Genomic DNA, 15420 nt, shown 5'->3' with positions numbered 1-15420 from the left:
CTGCCAGAGCCTTCTAGGTTCTGAATAAGGTTTTCTCAGACAGATTCTTACCTTGATCTCTATTACAATCGCATTATCCTGTTCTACTCTGTTCTCCATATGAGCCATGCATTTTACCAATGGGCTTCCATCCCTTCTGTACTCTCCACTTGGAATGTTCCTTCCCTGCACTTCCTGTCAATATTCTTTTCATCCTTTAAAACCCAAGTGTCAACTCTCATGTGAAACACTTGTTTTAGATAGAATTGTGTACTGTATCTGAGTTTTTCTAGTGCTTACACTTCTCAGCCTTGAATTATTATTTATGTTCATATCTATTCTTCTCATTTCTAAATTCTATGAAAGCTAAACTCTCATTCCAAGCATCTTTTCCCCCAAGAACTTATTGGAGTACCTTTCACAGTAAATACCTAGTCAGTGTTTGAATGAATCTATGAATTTAATCTCACCTGGTTCTCTAAATATTTCATGTGTGTAAGTTTGGTGTTACCCCAGAAGATAAGTTTCTTATGGAGGTATAATATCTTTTGTTGTTTTGCACCCTCCCACTCCTCACCCCAGTCCTAGGGTAGTCTGGAACATGGAATGCTCATGCTCTATGGAACTGGTTGTTCATTTCTTATAGGAGGTGGCTGGGTACTATCCACTGCTTCCCCTTTCAGGGAAAAAAATGCATACAAATGAGAATTATAGATTTAATTCTGGGCAGCATGGCAAGTAGGATCAAGGGGAGGATTAGAATTCATATATCCTCCAGCACTTAAACCTGGACTAAGAAGCAGACCATTACTATTTGTCAAAATGGAAATTGATTTTTGAATCAAGGAAATCAACCAGACATTCAAAACCAGGAGTGCCCGAAGGCTTGAACTTGAAAATGGCAAAGTTCTTTGCTTTTGCTGAATTGTCAGACTCTGAAAGACCCCTTTTCCCAGAACTTTGGAAGTTCTGATCGGGACATCTGTCAAATAGTAATTTTGTCCTTAGTAGAGGAATTACACTGAGAAAAGGTAGTTTATTAATGGGAACAGTATTATTGAAGTCTAACTCAAGGAACCATTGCATATTAACATTTCTTTTCATCGCTCTTATACTTAGGAGTGGGTATGCCATGGCTGTCTTCCTCCAATGCACTGACTGTGTCCCCACCACCTAGTACTGTGGCTAGCCTGTGGAGCTGGCATTTACTGAGTGCTCACTATGTCCAGGCACTGTACATGGATTATTTCATTTACTCCCCACAATAATATTATTACCATTTTACAGATGAAGCCCAGAGCATTGAATTGACTTATATACCATCACATACCTATAAGAAGTAGAGTTGGGTTTGACTCCAACCCCTGGCTTTTAACCTTTATATATTACCGCCCCAATACTAGGCATCATTTTTTTAAACAAATGAGTACATGTGTCATGTTTGGGAAAATAATGGGTTTGGTGATTAAGTATATCGTTATTTAAATAAATCAATAGACTTAAATATTTAAGATTAATAATAATTTATAACATGTTATATGAATAACTTATTCATATGTTATTTGAATTTATATTATATTGATAATTAACAGTGACTAATAACTTTAAAAATATGGACTTGTCAACATCTAGATTATTTTGCCCTGACTCACACATATTTTCTATAACCATTTCCTTCTGGGTTCAGACATCACTTTTCTTTATGATTGCTTCTTCCTGGACTGCTTCAAGTAAATATTTTCTTAATTTCCACCTGAAGTAAACGAAGCCAAGGCCCACATCTGGTTTGCTGAGTCTAGGATCGATCAGTGGCCCACTTTAGTCCCTCGCAGAGGCCCAAGAGGCAGCGGCTTGGCTGCTGCAGGGAGACTCAGCAGCACCTGCAGCAGCAATGAATATTCAGACCCTTAGGAATTGGCAGCATTGCAGCCTGAGAGATGGAGCCATCGCAGCTCTTTGAATCAGAGGGTGGGATTTGAACACAGCTTAACAGTGCCATATGCTAGTTGCTGGGGCTGTGCGATGAAGTAATGGTTTATTTTTTTCCGGCACTTTGGCTAAACCACATGGCTGGAGTTGCCTGGAGAAATATCTGTTTGATTATAAAATGTTTTTCCCAGCCAAGGAAGAAAGAAAGAAAAGGAAGAGGTTGGGAAAGTGGTGACTTGGGGCCACTGGTTCCAGTCCTTCAGACTGCCTTAATCCTAGGACATGAAAATTGGGGTCTTCCTCAGCATGTCCAGTGGAGAGCATGCTCATCCTTAGTCTTTGCAACTTCAAAAGCACAGCTTAAACAGAAGAAGTGTCAATAACAACAATAATAAAACCGTACCTCCACTACTATGCCCTCCATCAGCTTTTCCTTGGACAGCTTCTGTGTCCCCTGAACCCCATTTCGACTTATTCCTTGGCTCTGGCCTGGTTCCTCTTGGCTCTTCTCCTCACTTCACCTACTTGCTTGGCATTTTTACCCCTTCCTCCTCCCAGACAGATTTCCGCCTGCTGTCCGTGGCATGCTCTTCTTCCTTAAGCCCCTCCCAGTGGTGATCCCCAGCTTGTCCCCAGACAAAAAGTACTTGAAGATCTAGAATTTTTGTTACCACATCATCTTCCCTAAGAATAAAATGTGTTAGTCTGGGCTTTTCTAATTATCGACTATTGATCACAGGATCAGAGACATAGGGTAAAGAGGTACTTGTGTCCACAGGTGTCACACAGGCTGCAACCCTGAGTCATTATGGATTCCACATTGCAGCTGTCTGCCTTCATGGAACCCTCCAGTTCTGGGCTTTGTTTTTGCATGGAGACTCTCTCCAGCCACTGTGGTGCACATTTCTTGACTCTGGAGGGAGATTCTGCCCTTTCTGTCCTTCAATTTTATCTTTTAGCTTCAAACCATCCTACACTTTTTCTCTTATCACCTTCTTCACCTTCTTTGAGTCTTCTCTGGGTGAGGAAAGTTGGTTCTTCTCTGTTAGCCTCGGGCTTTAGAAAATGCCATATTCTTCCGTTTTTGTTTCTTTCCTGGGTTCCCCTGGGCTCACTCTGGACTTTCAGTGCTGACGGCTTTGTCTAAATGTGGGGCTGACTTGCTGATCTTGCTAACCCTGCATTTGTATTCTGTTTGCCCGGGTATCTCAGGCAAGATGGCAGCTTCCCTGTTGTCCTGTAGCCCTGCAGTCTCTCTCCAATGTTGCCACACCAAATCTCTTCCTATTACCCACTTCAAAAGGAAACTGAGATTCCTGTTCTAAAACCCTCTGTCTTAACTTCTTAGGGCCTTTTTCTCTTTTAGCTAATACTTGACCGTTGCTCTCTGATTGATAACTGTAGACCTGCCTGCTGAGTACTGCCTGGTTCTTGGTTCTCTGTTTCAGGTTAGGACCCCACTTCTCCACCCTACCTGTGAAATTTGCCTGCAGTTTTAGTTCTCACCAGTGAGACTTTAAAACACCACCATATGCAATATTTGCAAACTTAACAAAAACTGGAGTGCTTTTAAATATTCCACCAAACAGGGAGGTGGTGTTTTGCTAAAATAACATATGCAATGTCAAATTTCTCAGCCTGCCTTCTTTTGAGGCATTAGTCATCTTGGGAGAATGCCTGTTTGTCATAGTCCTGTCTTCTAAATGGAAATTTCCTTCCAAGATAGAGCACCATGGGCTCCGATATTTAACCTATAATTATTGTACCCTCTGGAGGATTTCTCCTCCTGATGCAGAGGGCTCTTTTGTCACTCAGGCTTCTGTCTGATGATGATAGGAACGGCAGAGCAGCACAACACCTCACAGGGCAAGGAAATGTTTGCTCAGATCAAAAATATTCTATACAAATGGAAACACTTAAAAATCTAAGTAGCAAGCCCATGAGAAAACGGCAAAGTATAAAAGAATGTTAAAAAATAAATGAGAAGAGACATAAATCCCAAGTTTTCATGTAGTATTACCCTAGTGTATGGAATAAGATTACTCGCCCTCATGCTTTTCTCACCAAGTTCACCAGGATTTTTAGTTTTCAACTTTTCAGCAGCTCTTTATCAAGTGTGTTTTATTCATCAGTGAATATCTATCTGTGATTCTTGATAAATAGCTCCCTCTTGCAGGCATTCGATTTTTTAGTTATGAAATGGCAGCTTACAGCAACAAGGCAGCTGTTGTCTCGACAGCATCATTGTTTGGGAACAGAAAGCACAGGTACTGCCAGCTCTAGATCCCAGAGCAGAAGCCCGACCTTGTTTCTTATTAAGAAATACCTCCTTTTTACTTGTTTCTAGCAGAAGCCAGGCCAAGAGATTGCAGCAAATAGCTGCTACAACCTGTGTTTAATGTGGTGACACTAATGAATTCCGAAAATTAATCTTCAGTCAAGAAAGCATGATGGAAAGTCCTAGAATTTCAAATTAGGTAATGGATTAATTTCCTTCAAGGCTGGAATTTGCTTCCTTTTTTTCCTAGTGGACTTTTCTATGTTATTCAAACCACCCAACATGGCCTTGTAAATTCAGAATAAATTCAGGTAATATATCTGGTAGTGTAAAATTTCTATTTTTTTGTTGTTGTTGTTTTTGTTTTGTGTCTTAGCACAGAGATAACCACACTTAAATCCAGATTTTAAGAGATGATTAGAAAAAATGAATACTGATGATTTTGGAAAAGTACTATTTCTTAAATCTATTTCTTATCCTATTTTTTTTTTTTTTTTCTGGAGTAAAAGACTCTTGCAAGAGCTGAGCTTGGGGAATGTATATCCCAAATTTGAGGAACTATCTTCTGCAGAACCAATACATGTCTCAAACGTGCTGGTGACACTTACGGACTGAGTGTCTCCCCTCAGTCAGCTAAGATGAGGACTCTGCCACCCATTCTAAAAGCCTAGTTCTGATTTCTCACAACAGAGCTTCCAAAGGTATCGTTTGCAGGGCCATGACTGCATTGACACAGACAGGGTCTGTGGTCAAGTAGTTTGGAAACATAAACTTAAACAAAACAAAGCTGTTTTCTTTACCCCATTATTTAATATGCTCACATGCGTTATGAAACACCAGACTTACTTGGTTTAGAGAATCACCAATGTTTCCCAAACCTTTTTGACTAGAATACTAGTTTCATTTTCAGGGGAAGGTTTTACATGTCTAGTGTTTCATTTGATTCATCTCACACTGGCTGGCCTTCATTTCCCATACAGAGAACGACATTTTATGCATTCTCTTGTAAAATTTTTCGATCTCCACCTGGGGGAAAATATTCTGCATCTGGAATTTGCAATTTCTGATTTAATAAGCAATCCTGAAATGAATAAGCGTATTATAACTTCTTTAGTTTTCCATGTTTGTTCTTCGTATCAAGTTAGAGGATTTTATCATGCTTTAAAAAAGGACATGGATGCTGTCAGGAGTTCTTACAGATCCCAGCAGTCAATTCTATCTTAATCCACTAAATCCCTGCCTGGAAGGAGAATAAGATGGGAAATGACGAACTGACGAGCATAACAGTGAGTTTGGGACATCAAATTGCAAAGTCTTAAGCAATAAAGAGTATACCCTAGTTAAAGTTGGTAAAGATACTGAAGTTCTTAGGTATTCAAAGGAGGCAGCTTAGAAGGTGAAGGTGAATGTTCTGGTGGCCTCCTGAGTTCCTGGCTACACAGTTCAGGCTTCTTGCATTGCTGATCCAGTTTGCCAACCTTGAAATGCCTTCTACTTCTTCTCCACCAATCGAGTTCAATTTAATTCCACAACTTCCCCCAAACCTAGCTCAGTTCTCACCTGCTTCACTAGTTTTCCCTGACTGGAGCTTCCTGCCCTGCCAAGCCCCCAGTATTGTTCTGCATGTTGCAGCCCTGCCACCTTTAACAACACATTGCAGAGTAGTAAGGATTCTTTCTGTTGGAGTCAGGAAATTGGCCTTATCACTATCAGCACTTGACCTTAACATCTTCACTTTGTAAAAGAGGGGTTAAAATAGAAAATCTTTATCTCTTAGCTTCAAAACCCTATGCTTTGGGGTGATTATTGCTTATTCTAAATATGTAATCAATCACTAGCTTCTGCTACTTTTTGTTTCTTGCGTCCTTCTATCTTTCCAGTTAGATTATAGATCCTTGAGGAAAAGAGATAATTTTTTATGAATTAATTTATTTTGGCTAATTCTAGCTGTGTAATAAATGTTTGCTGAGCGAATGAGATATGATCAGAATGAACTGTATCTAGTAATACATGATTTTCAGCTATATTTGCTCCTAAGATATTTATCAGTAAAATAATAATTTATCAGTAAAATAATAATTCCATTTCAGTCTGGCTCTTTGCTCCCCATGAGAAAAAAAAAGTATGCAAGAGAGTTTTAGAATAAGGCTATACACTCAAGGTCTTCATGCCCTTCTCCTGAAAATCCTCCGATGCAATTGGATATGTCACAACTCTGCTTAGCATTCTTCCCATATACACTCGGTTTCAGTTTTGCTGATCCAGTGGTATAACATTCAGCCCACTTGGGTCTTACTGAGAAAACGAACAAATCCTCTTGATCATTGCTTCCAGAGAGTAGTATGCATCTTCAGTTTTTGGATCTTTAAGGGACCACAGATTCACTGTTAGTTTCTCCCTTGTCTGATTGTCTCAATTCATTAGTTAGTCCTTATTTCTTTTACTCCCTCTGTGACCTAGAGAGAGATCCTCTCCAAAATACCAAATGATTTTGCTACCTTGTTGGCAACCTTGGTTCTCCACTGAATGTTAAAATTATGAAACAAGATATAGCACCTTTAATTGCATCCCCAGACTCCAATAGAGACTTTAAAAAAAAAAAAATAAGACTAGAGTATGGGTTTCCTGGCCTCTCTCAAACGCTCTCTAAGGAGATTTAATGACTGAAGTACCAGAAGGACCTTGTTTTCAGATCTCACCTACAACACTGTGCCAAGGCACCTATTCTGAGAAGGGTGGTAGATGTAGCTCCAGCTCACTTTCCCATTCGCATGCTATGGATTTTCTATTAGTTGTCATACCTCTCACCTTCAGTCTCAGCTCCTGAGTTTACTCATTTAAAGTATCGGCACTAGTCAACAGGCAGTTGGGGGCTGCCTCGGTGCTCTTGCTCTTTCTTCCTTTTTCAACAGTGCTGGGGTGGCAGTCAGATGAAACTTCAACAACTAATGCAGGAAGAAAGCAAAAAAAAAAAAGAGGGAAATATTAGGTGGATAAACCTATTAAGAAATCTCCTCGTGTTCGGGGATATACTGAGATACAGGAGGTATGTATATCTCGTGATGAGAAACAGATATGACATGACCTGGCCCAGAGCACTGGGAGGGCTTAGCTGTGAGACCCAGGGGTTCCTGGACGTCCATCTGACTCCCTCTGAGGCTCTGAGGGGTGTGCGAAGTTACCATGTTCGTCTACGGCAGAAACACAGACTGTTTTTATTTGAGGAGTTTTCGTACACCATTCCTCAAGCCAGGAGGGCAGGGCCACCTGTATTACTGACCATGTACCTGTGAAGAGGTTCCTTCATCCCCAGGAAACATGAGCAATTATCTTCTCTTCATAGGCACATATCCACATACAGACGAACATACAAGGAATCCAAGGAAGATCGCTGGAGTAAAGATACGAACATTCTATTTTTTAAAACATGTGCACTGATTTTTATTTTTTTTTGGTAGGAAAAAATAATAGATTATACAAAAGGCTCCTGAACCTATTAAAGTCAAATGATCGATTTCTTCCCATGACAGGGTAGGTATTTATAGTCGTGCAGGAGGCAGAATGGTGATAATCTAGGTTTGTTTGGCTTTTCTAGTTGAAAGCTCCAGTCCAATAGATAGAAACCCCCCTGAATCATTTCTAAAACGGAGTAACTGGGAAATTTACTGAAAATCTTTTCAGGACTAAAAGGTGAGAGATGTGGAAGTGGTTCGAAGTGTAAACTGCAAAGGTTAAAGCCTTTTGCAAATCCAACAGTTGAGGATTGTTTTAGGAACTCTGCTTAAATGTTTTGAAAAGATGTTCAAGATGAGGCTGAACTTTTATCATTTGTCAGTGCGTTTCATTACTTAAAATGTGTTTTAGATATTGCCGGCATGTTATTGTTGGAAAAACTGGAAATATTTATTTCATGGAGTGGGCAGAATGGCATCCAGTATTTATCCTAAGCCTCCTACGTGAGCTAAAGACTGATAGCTTAAAAGGGCAGATGCTGAAATTTCTTTCTCCCGTCAAGGGCAGCTATTCAGAATGAAAATGTGATGGTAATTGGAGGAGTATTCATCAGATTCAATTTCAGTAGAAATTTCCTTGTGTCAAAATCATCTTTAATAACATAGAGCATACAGCAAAATGTACTAAATCATTGTTTTCTTTGAAAGGGGCATTGAATCTGAAACAGAAAATGGTTAAACGGGAGCAGTTTTAACCAATTAACTGCAGAGCAGTTTAAATGCAACTCAGTTTTTACCATTTTGAATGGACTTTTTGTTCCCTGTTTGCATAATTCCATTCCAGTATTTCTGAATTATACTGTAATCACTTCCTGTTCTTCAGAAGACATTAGAATCAAAGTGTTGAATCTTCTCTGTGAAGGTTTCTTTATGATTAGTTTCTTTCCTTGTAAACTACTAATTGTATTTTCCTCACCACCAAATAGTGGACATTTCATATATTAGGATTTTTCATTTATGTAATTTTATATGTAATAATATGTGATAATATGTAATTTTATATGCTTCTAAAATAAGGTATATAGACTAATCAACTTGTCTCCATTGTAAATATTTTTCTATAATGACAATTCAGACAGGAAATTCAGCCTGACCAGTATATATTTTTTTAGTGTTTTGAGTGCTTCAGATCAAATTGACTGTGTTTTTAGCAGGTACTTAAAACAAACTAAAATAGATTTCTGATGTTTTAATTAATTCAACTAATAGAGATTTTTCTTTTCTATGTTCTGGAACGTATTAATAAAGAAGAGCCATGTTAGGTTAACGGTCGGGTTTTATAAATGCCCCTTTTCTCCTCTCTCCCATATTCACAGGGGAGCCAGGTATCTAAGATTGTACTTTGGATTATCTGTTGATTTTTGTGAACAGGTGTCTTATAAAGGATTTTGAAAAGCGCCCTTCCGTTACACATCTCCTCGACCACCCATTTATTCAAGGAGCCCACGGAAAGGTTTTGTTCCTACAAAAACAGCTGGCCAAGGTCCTCCACGACCAGAAGCACCTAAACCCTGTTGTTAAAACCAGGTATGGTACTCTGCGTCTTCCCGCTTCCTTTCTCTGGTTATTTATAAAAACAGCATGTCATGTGTTTTGATTTACCCAGTATTATTATTGGTAATTATCACATCCCTGCATTTCTGAGAGTTTCATTTACATGCTATTGAGTACTTCATGCCAGTGCATTAGAGCTTCAGAAATAAGCTGCCCATTTATGCTCTTATGGCTAATATTTCTCAACTGTAGCTGAAATCTCACTCTGCTCTCCTGTTCCAGTTAAAACCAAGACATATTGAACGTATATGTAGATTTTTTTTAAACCAATAAAGGTGACTGTATGAAAGCAATCATGGCTGAGATTGTATGAGACATCTTGGCTGTTGAGAACTGGAGAGCAGAAATAGGCTATAAAGTGATTTTGGAAAGATTTTAAGTTAAATGCTGAAGGCTTTTTCTCTAATGTGCTCTGACACTGTTTTCTTTAGTTAAAAATTTCTTAGAGGCAATATAGCACTTTAAAATGACCTCTTCCCCCAGGGATTGTCTATGCTTTCTAAAGCAACTTTTATTTCTCTCGTTTCCTTTTTTTTTAAACAGGGTAGATTTTAAAAAATAAATGTTTATTTTCAAGGGCAGTTACTTAAAACAGTATTCTGTGGTGATCTCTAAGAAGTAGATCTTTGGTTTCTGTCCAGAGGGTGGCAGAATTTCTCTTTTAAAAAAAATTAAATGCAAATAAAGCTGCTTTCCTCCCACCTTCAGCAATTATTAGTTTTATAAAACTGGCTAGGATGCAGATAAGCTCTAATCCATTATTATTAAAAGAATATTTGAAAGACAGGAGGTGAAAATAAAATATCACAAGTCACAAGTTCTATAAAAACTTATTCTGCAGAAAACTGTTTACACATCAGAAAGCATCAGAACTCTTGGAGCTAGAGGAATAGTTTCAAGGTGACTGTATCTTGCTGATTTCACCTTCTCCCCCAAGGCTCAATGTTGGATAAGTCAAAACAAATTTTTTCCTACTCTTTCCCCTTTTCCACTGCCATTTCTGTTTCTGTGTCTTGCCTACGGGGTAGAGAAATGAACAGAAATTCTTGTGAATTTTTGCATTTTCGTAAGCAATAGAATTTGTGTTTGTGTTTAAGCTTGGGGGAACTGAAATCCCTTTTCTTTCCCTGCTTTTGTTCGTATATTTCAGCCACTATCCCTCTACACACACACACACACACACACACACACACACACACAGAGAGCAAGAGAAAGAGAGAGAGAGAGAGAGAGAGCAAGAGAGAGAGAGAGAGAGAGCAAGAGAGAGAGCGAGAGAGAGAGAGAGCAAGAGAGAGAGAGCGAGAGAGAGAGAGCAAGAGAAAGAGAGAGTGAGAGAGAGAGCAAGAGAGAGAGAGAGAGCGAGAGAGCAAGAGAGAGAGCGAGAGAGAGAGAGAGAGCGCGCCACTACCAAAAACGAAGATGAAATAAAGTAAAATATAAACCAAACAAAAAAACAAAGTCTGCATTTAAATGCTCTAAGTCAAATCAGGTGTCTTTTCCTTGTCTCTCTGTTCTGAAATTTGCCACAGAACAATTTCTGAGACTTAGTTTGTAAAGTTATTCTGCTTTTCATTTTTGCCTGACTTTGCTGGTCTAGATGTATGCTCTCTATTTAAAGACTCTTTTCCTTAGATCCCCAAGTTCTCTCACCCACTTTCTCTAATTTCTCTTTATCCTTGTTAACTCCTTCGATGTTATCAGAAGCCTCATATGGTGGCAAAGTCTTCTCACAGGGTCTTTGTTATCTTCAGTTTCACTCAGAAGTTTGTGTTTCTTTGAAAAGTCAAGCTCACGAATAGGTATTGCAACTTTAAACAGCCCCTTTTTTAGGAGGTAGGATAATTAATTCTAAAGGAAACAATGCATGTAATTGACATAACTTGCCACCTGTCCTACACTAATACCTCCTTTTAGCAACTGGCAAGGACCTGGATACATATGTGTTTTTTAAACCTACCTGGAAAAAATTTTAAATATCATTTGATGCTGGTAATTCAATATATTTAAAGTTGTGACTTCCAAGTTAAGGTGGAAAAAAACCAAAAAACAAAAAAAAATTGAAATGAGTATATAGATGAGTGAGGCAAATACATTCTTTATTTTTCTGCACAATTCTGGTCTCACAGCAGGTGGTATGATGGCGGTTAAAACCATTGGCTCTGTCAGTTTTGAATCCCAGTTCAGCCACTGAAGGACAAGTTATCAATTTTTTTTGTTTTGAAGTTTTGAGGGATAACTCAATACATAAAAAATACTTAGAAAAGCGCTGATAACAGAGTTAACCCTCAATCAACCCTCAGCAGCAGTAGTAGTATACATGGTTTATTTAATTCAAAATCCTTCATTTCTTTTGGCCTTAATCCGTGCAAATTCTACCTCATGGCCTTAATCTGTGCAACTTCATCTCTATTTGTTTACCAAACAACATCATGAAAATAAACAGTACTGAGATACTAAATGTTAAAAATTTCTATCTCTCACTTAAAAACTAATTTATTCATTTATTCATTCAAGAGACATTTATGTGTGTGTATGTGTCAGACCCTCTGCTGAACAGAAGAACTACAAGGGCAAGTCAGATACAGTTCCTGATAAAGAGCTAATAGTCCAGTATGTGAAACAGACAAGAATCAGATGAGACAGCTTTGCATGAAAAGTACCTGGATAGTTGGATACCTGGAGTACCTCCCAGAGCACCTGGGGAAACGAAGACCCCTGGAACTGGTGATCCTTAAACTGTCCTGAAGTTAGTCAGGGAAGGCGGTTAATCCTGGTAGAGGGAAAGAATAAGTGGTGAGCAAAGGGCAAAGGCACAGAGGCTGGAGAGAACTTAGGGGACTTGATGAACAATTATTTGGCATTGCTGGAGCATGACATGAGATGGAGTGGGAGTAGGAAAGACAAGGCAGGCAAGGACCAGGTCGTGATGGGTTAAGGAGCTTGCATTTGTTCCTTAGGCACTCGGGAGCCACTGAAGGGTTTCAAGCAAGGATATACTCCAGGAAGGTAGTTCTGATCGCAGTAGGGGGAATAGAATGGAGCTGGACAAGGCTGGAGTCAGGAAAATGAGTGAGAGCAGATTATGGCAATTGCAAATAACAGAAGATATTAAGGTATTAGTATTGTCAGGATTTAGTGGCAGATTGGATGAGAGAGTTTAGGGAAAGAAAGACATATCACAGGGTCTACCCAAATTGGGCTGCCTCCTTGCCCTGGTTCAGACTACAGTCATACAGAAATTTCAAGACTCTAAAAGACAAAGACTAGTAAAAAGATTTTGCTTCCTCTTCATATCCTATCAAATGCAATGCCATGTACTTCTAGATAATACACAAAGCTTTTATCTTTCTGCTCAAAGTAGAGTTCTTCAGTGGTCCAAATAGTCCTTGTCTCCCTACCTGGAAGAGACTTGTTTAGAGAAACAAGACCTACAGCTTACAGGGAAAACTGCCTTACTATTCCTGCAAAGGCAGGGAACATTCTATAGTTTAGTACTTTCCCCAGGGGAGAGAGAAGTTGGTAGTTTGAGGAAGCTATAGGGAAGAAGGCAGGTTGTTAAAGAATGGGGGAAAACTTGGACAGATGAAAGGGAGGATCTTATATTCTTATATAGAGGAAGACTTCGAAGAGAGAGAGAGAGAGAGAGAGAGAGAGCGAGCGAGAGAGAGCGCAATAGAAAGAATCCCTAGGTTGGGAAAGACCCAGAAAAGTTAGATGAAAATACTCAGAAAATTTGAGGAGTGGTGGATGGGGAGCAGGGGCAGAGGAGATACTATGAGGAAACTCATGTTGAGTGATCTTTGTCTTTCTAAAAAACTAAGTAAGGAGGTCTCAGAGTTGGGAGTGGGCTGTAGACTGCAGGGAAGTCTTTGAAATGACCACAATGAAGAATCGGATAAAGAGTCCATTAAAAATGGAAACAATGAATTCTCAATAGCACAGAAAACCCAAGTGGAGCTTAATTGAATAGCATTTCATTGTAGTGAAGTCAATCAGTGTTTAAGATCATGCATGTAGAGCATTCAGGAGAGTATTTGACACCACCACTACCACCTTTCCCGTATATCATCTCTAGCAATCTTTAGCCACAAGGAGTAGGAGTAGAGAAATCTGATACTGTGGTCTTCTTCAAGCCTAAGACTGGCTTGGATAGACATCATAGGGGGACAAAGGAATCAAGGAGAGTTTCCTTGGGGTCTTTTGGGGTATGGAAGAACGTAAAGCCAGAAGTGGATGATTGACTTCGAGTCAGGGTCAGGGGACTGGCAGTTACAATGAAGACAAAGAGCAGATTCAGTGAGAGGATGGTGAAAAGTGGGATTGTAGAACTGAGATCTTTGGAACTTTTGAGAGAATTGGGAAGTAGTTATAGCTAAACTTGCGAACAACTTCAGCGGAATAGAAATAAACGTTTTTAAAGAGTTGACAAGTCGAAGAACCCTGAGATCAGTATGTGAAGAAAATTAAAGGGATTGGTGGGGGGTGGGAAAACTAGAGACTGATATCAGGGGAAGAAGTAGAGAGAAAGGAAAACAGGGGTCAAGTTCTCAAAAAGATGGTATAAGAAGGTGATGTGAATTTTTCAATAGGGCGATATTGGTTTGGGAGAACAATTGATAAAAAAGGGCAGAGGGGAGCAAGGAGGATGTCCCCTTCCACTTCCCCCTCACAGCGAGTGGATGGAAGGTGGAGCCAGGACAAGAGTGTTATGGGGAAGGAGTCCATTTCGGTTATGATGAGGAAATAAATGAATATTCGAGAATAAGGCTAGGAATCATCTATTGTTCATAATAGAGCAGAAGCTGCACTGTACATGAAGAAAGGCTTGAGTGGTGAGGCCCCATCTCACCTCTTCTGGGAATAGGCGTTCCAGATCTTCTGAGTGGTGCAGTTTTGGGGAAGCCAGGCTGTGATCGAGTTCCGTTTCATATAATATATATATGAGGTGCCTGTGCAGAAGTAGTATTGTGCAATTTGAGATCTGATACCTTTTCTCGATGCTGATTATAGTGTATGAGTGAAACCATTTGACCTTGTTTTCCCAGTAGTTTACAATTTTTCCATATTTGATTCAGGTGCAGTAGAAAGGTTATGAATTCAAGGCTTACTCTCTCAATAGAAGTTAAGCAGCCCTAAAATTCCGCTGCATTTTTACTTAACCTGTCAGAGATACTTTTGAGCAGTTTGGCCATTTCCTTTACAACAGCTCTCGTTTCCTTGACCTTGAGAAGGACTTTTTCCCTAAACCAGTTCTGCAAATCCCTGAATTCATTGACGTCATCTGGTATGCCATGTCACCATTACAGTTCAGAGTAGAGGTGGAAACATGCTTTTTAAATCACTTTACAAGTGTTAGTGGGAAAAGAGCAAAAATACCGTCTGGAATGAGAGTGGAGGCAGAGAAGGTACTGGGTTAGCAGCACTGTGACCCCCTGCCGCCTTCGCATCAAGTACTCAACAGCAAGCCTCAGTAAAATTACAAGATCCAGCATGTCATTTCCCTGCAGGTGGCTTGAGACTAGCTGAAACCACAGATGTTAAGCCCTTAAATGCCAAGGGTCTACTCTAAGTATTACTTGGTAGAAGAAGTAAGTTGCTGATTGTTTTCTGCTCCGTTGAATGGAGTTTGATTCTACCCTTGTAATTTGCCTGAGGCTGATGGAAACAAAAACCTCAGCTTTTCTGATTTCTTTTCAACCTGCAGCAGTGACCTTTAAAAACAGATTTTTCTCTGTTTAACTGCTGAGCTTTTCCTGCTAAGCCTTGTTCACCCACTTCCTCTTTTACCTATAAGAATGGACACACACACACACACACACACACACACACACACATGTGCATGCACAGACATCATATTACATACACTGACAGGTTACTGGGCTCTTGCGTAAATGAATGACTTCTGAATGATACATCATCAAGTGCTGAAGATGCTGGACACATAGGAGGTTAAACGTCCTCCGGTCTTCCTAACAGACAAGAAAGAAATAAGTCCACATCCTGTTATAATGAGTATCTGCTATCTATCTATATCTATGTCTGTCTATAACTGAGTGAACAAATTCATATATAATTTTCTGCTGGTGTCCTTGATTCTTGCTGCCTAGAGAAGGTGGGTATATCAAATACTGTTTAATATGCTTGATGATAAGATGCTGATTTATTGGA

General features: G+C 39.5%; 1 protein-coding gene across 1 annotated transcript in view; it reads left to right on the top strand.

Moving 5' to 3' along the window:
- The window catches only part of MYO3B (myosin IIIB), a 355967-nt gene that overhangs the window by 128163 nt on the left and 212384 nt on the right, over positions 1-15420 (top strand). The window contains exon 9 of the mRNA XM_023528462.1: positions 9070-9225. Coding sequence (XP_023384230.1) covers positions 9070-9225 — 156 coding nt within the window. The remainder of the gene's footprint in view (positions 1-9069; positions 9226-15420) is intronic.

The sequence above is a fragment of the Pteropus vampyrus genome, unplaced genomic scaffold, assembly GCF_000151845.1.
Source record: "Pteropus vampyrus isolate Shadow unplaced genomic scaffold, Pvam_2.0 Scaffold2, whole genome shotgun sequence".
Taxonomy (NCBI): domain Eukaryota; kingdom Metazoa; phylum Chordata; class Mammalia; order Chiroptera; family Pteropodidae; genus Pteropus; species Pteropus vampyrus.
The sequence above is the reverse complement of the archived record's forward strand: the minus strand, read 5'-3'. Positions and strand labels throughout refer to the sequence as shown.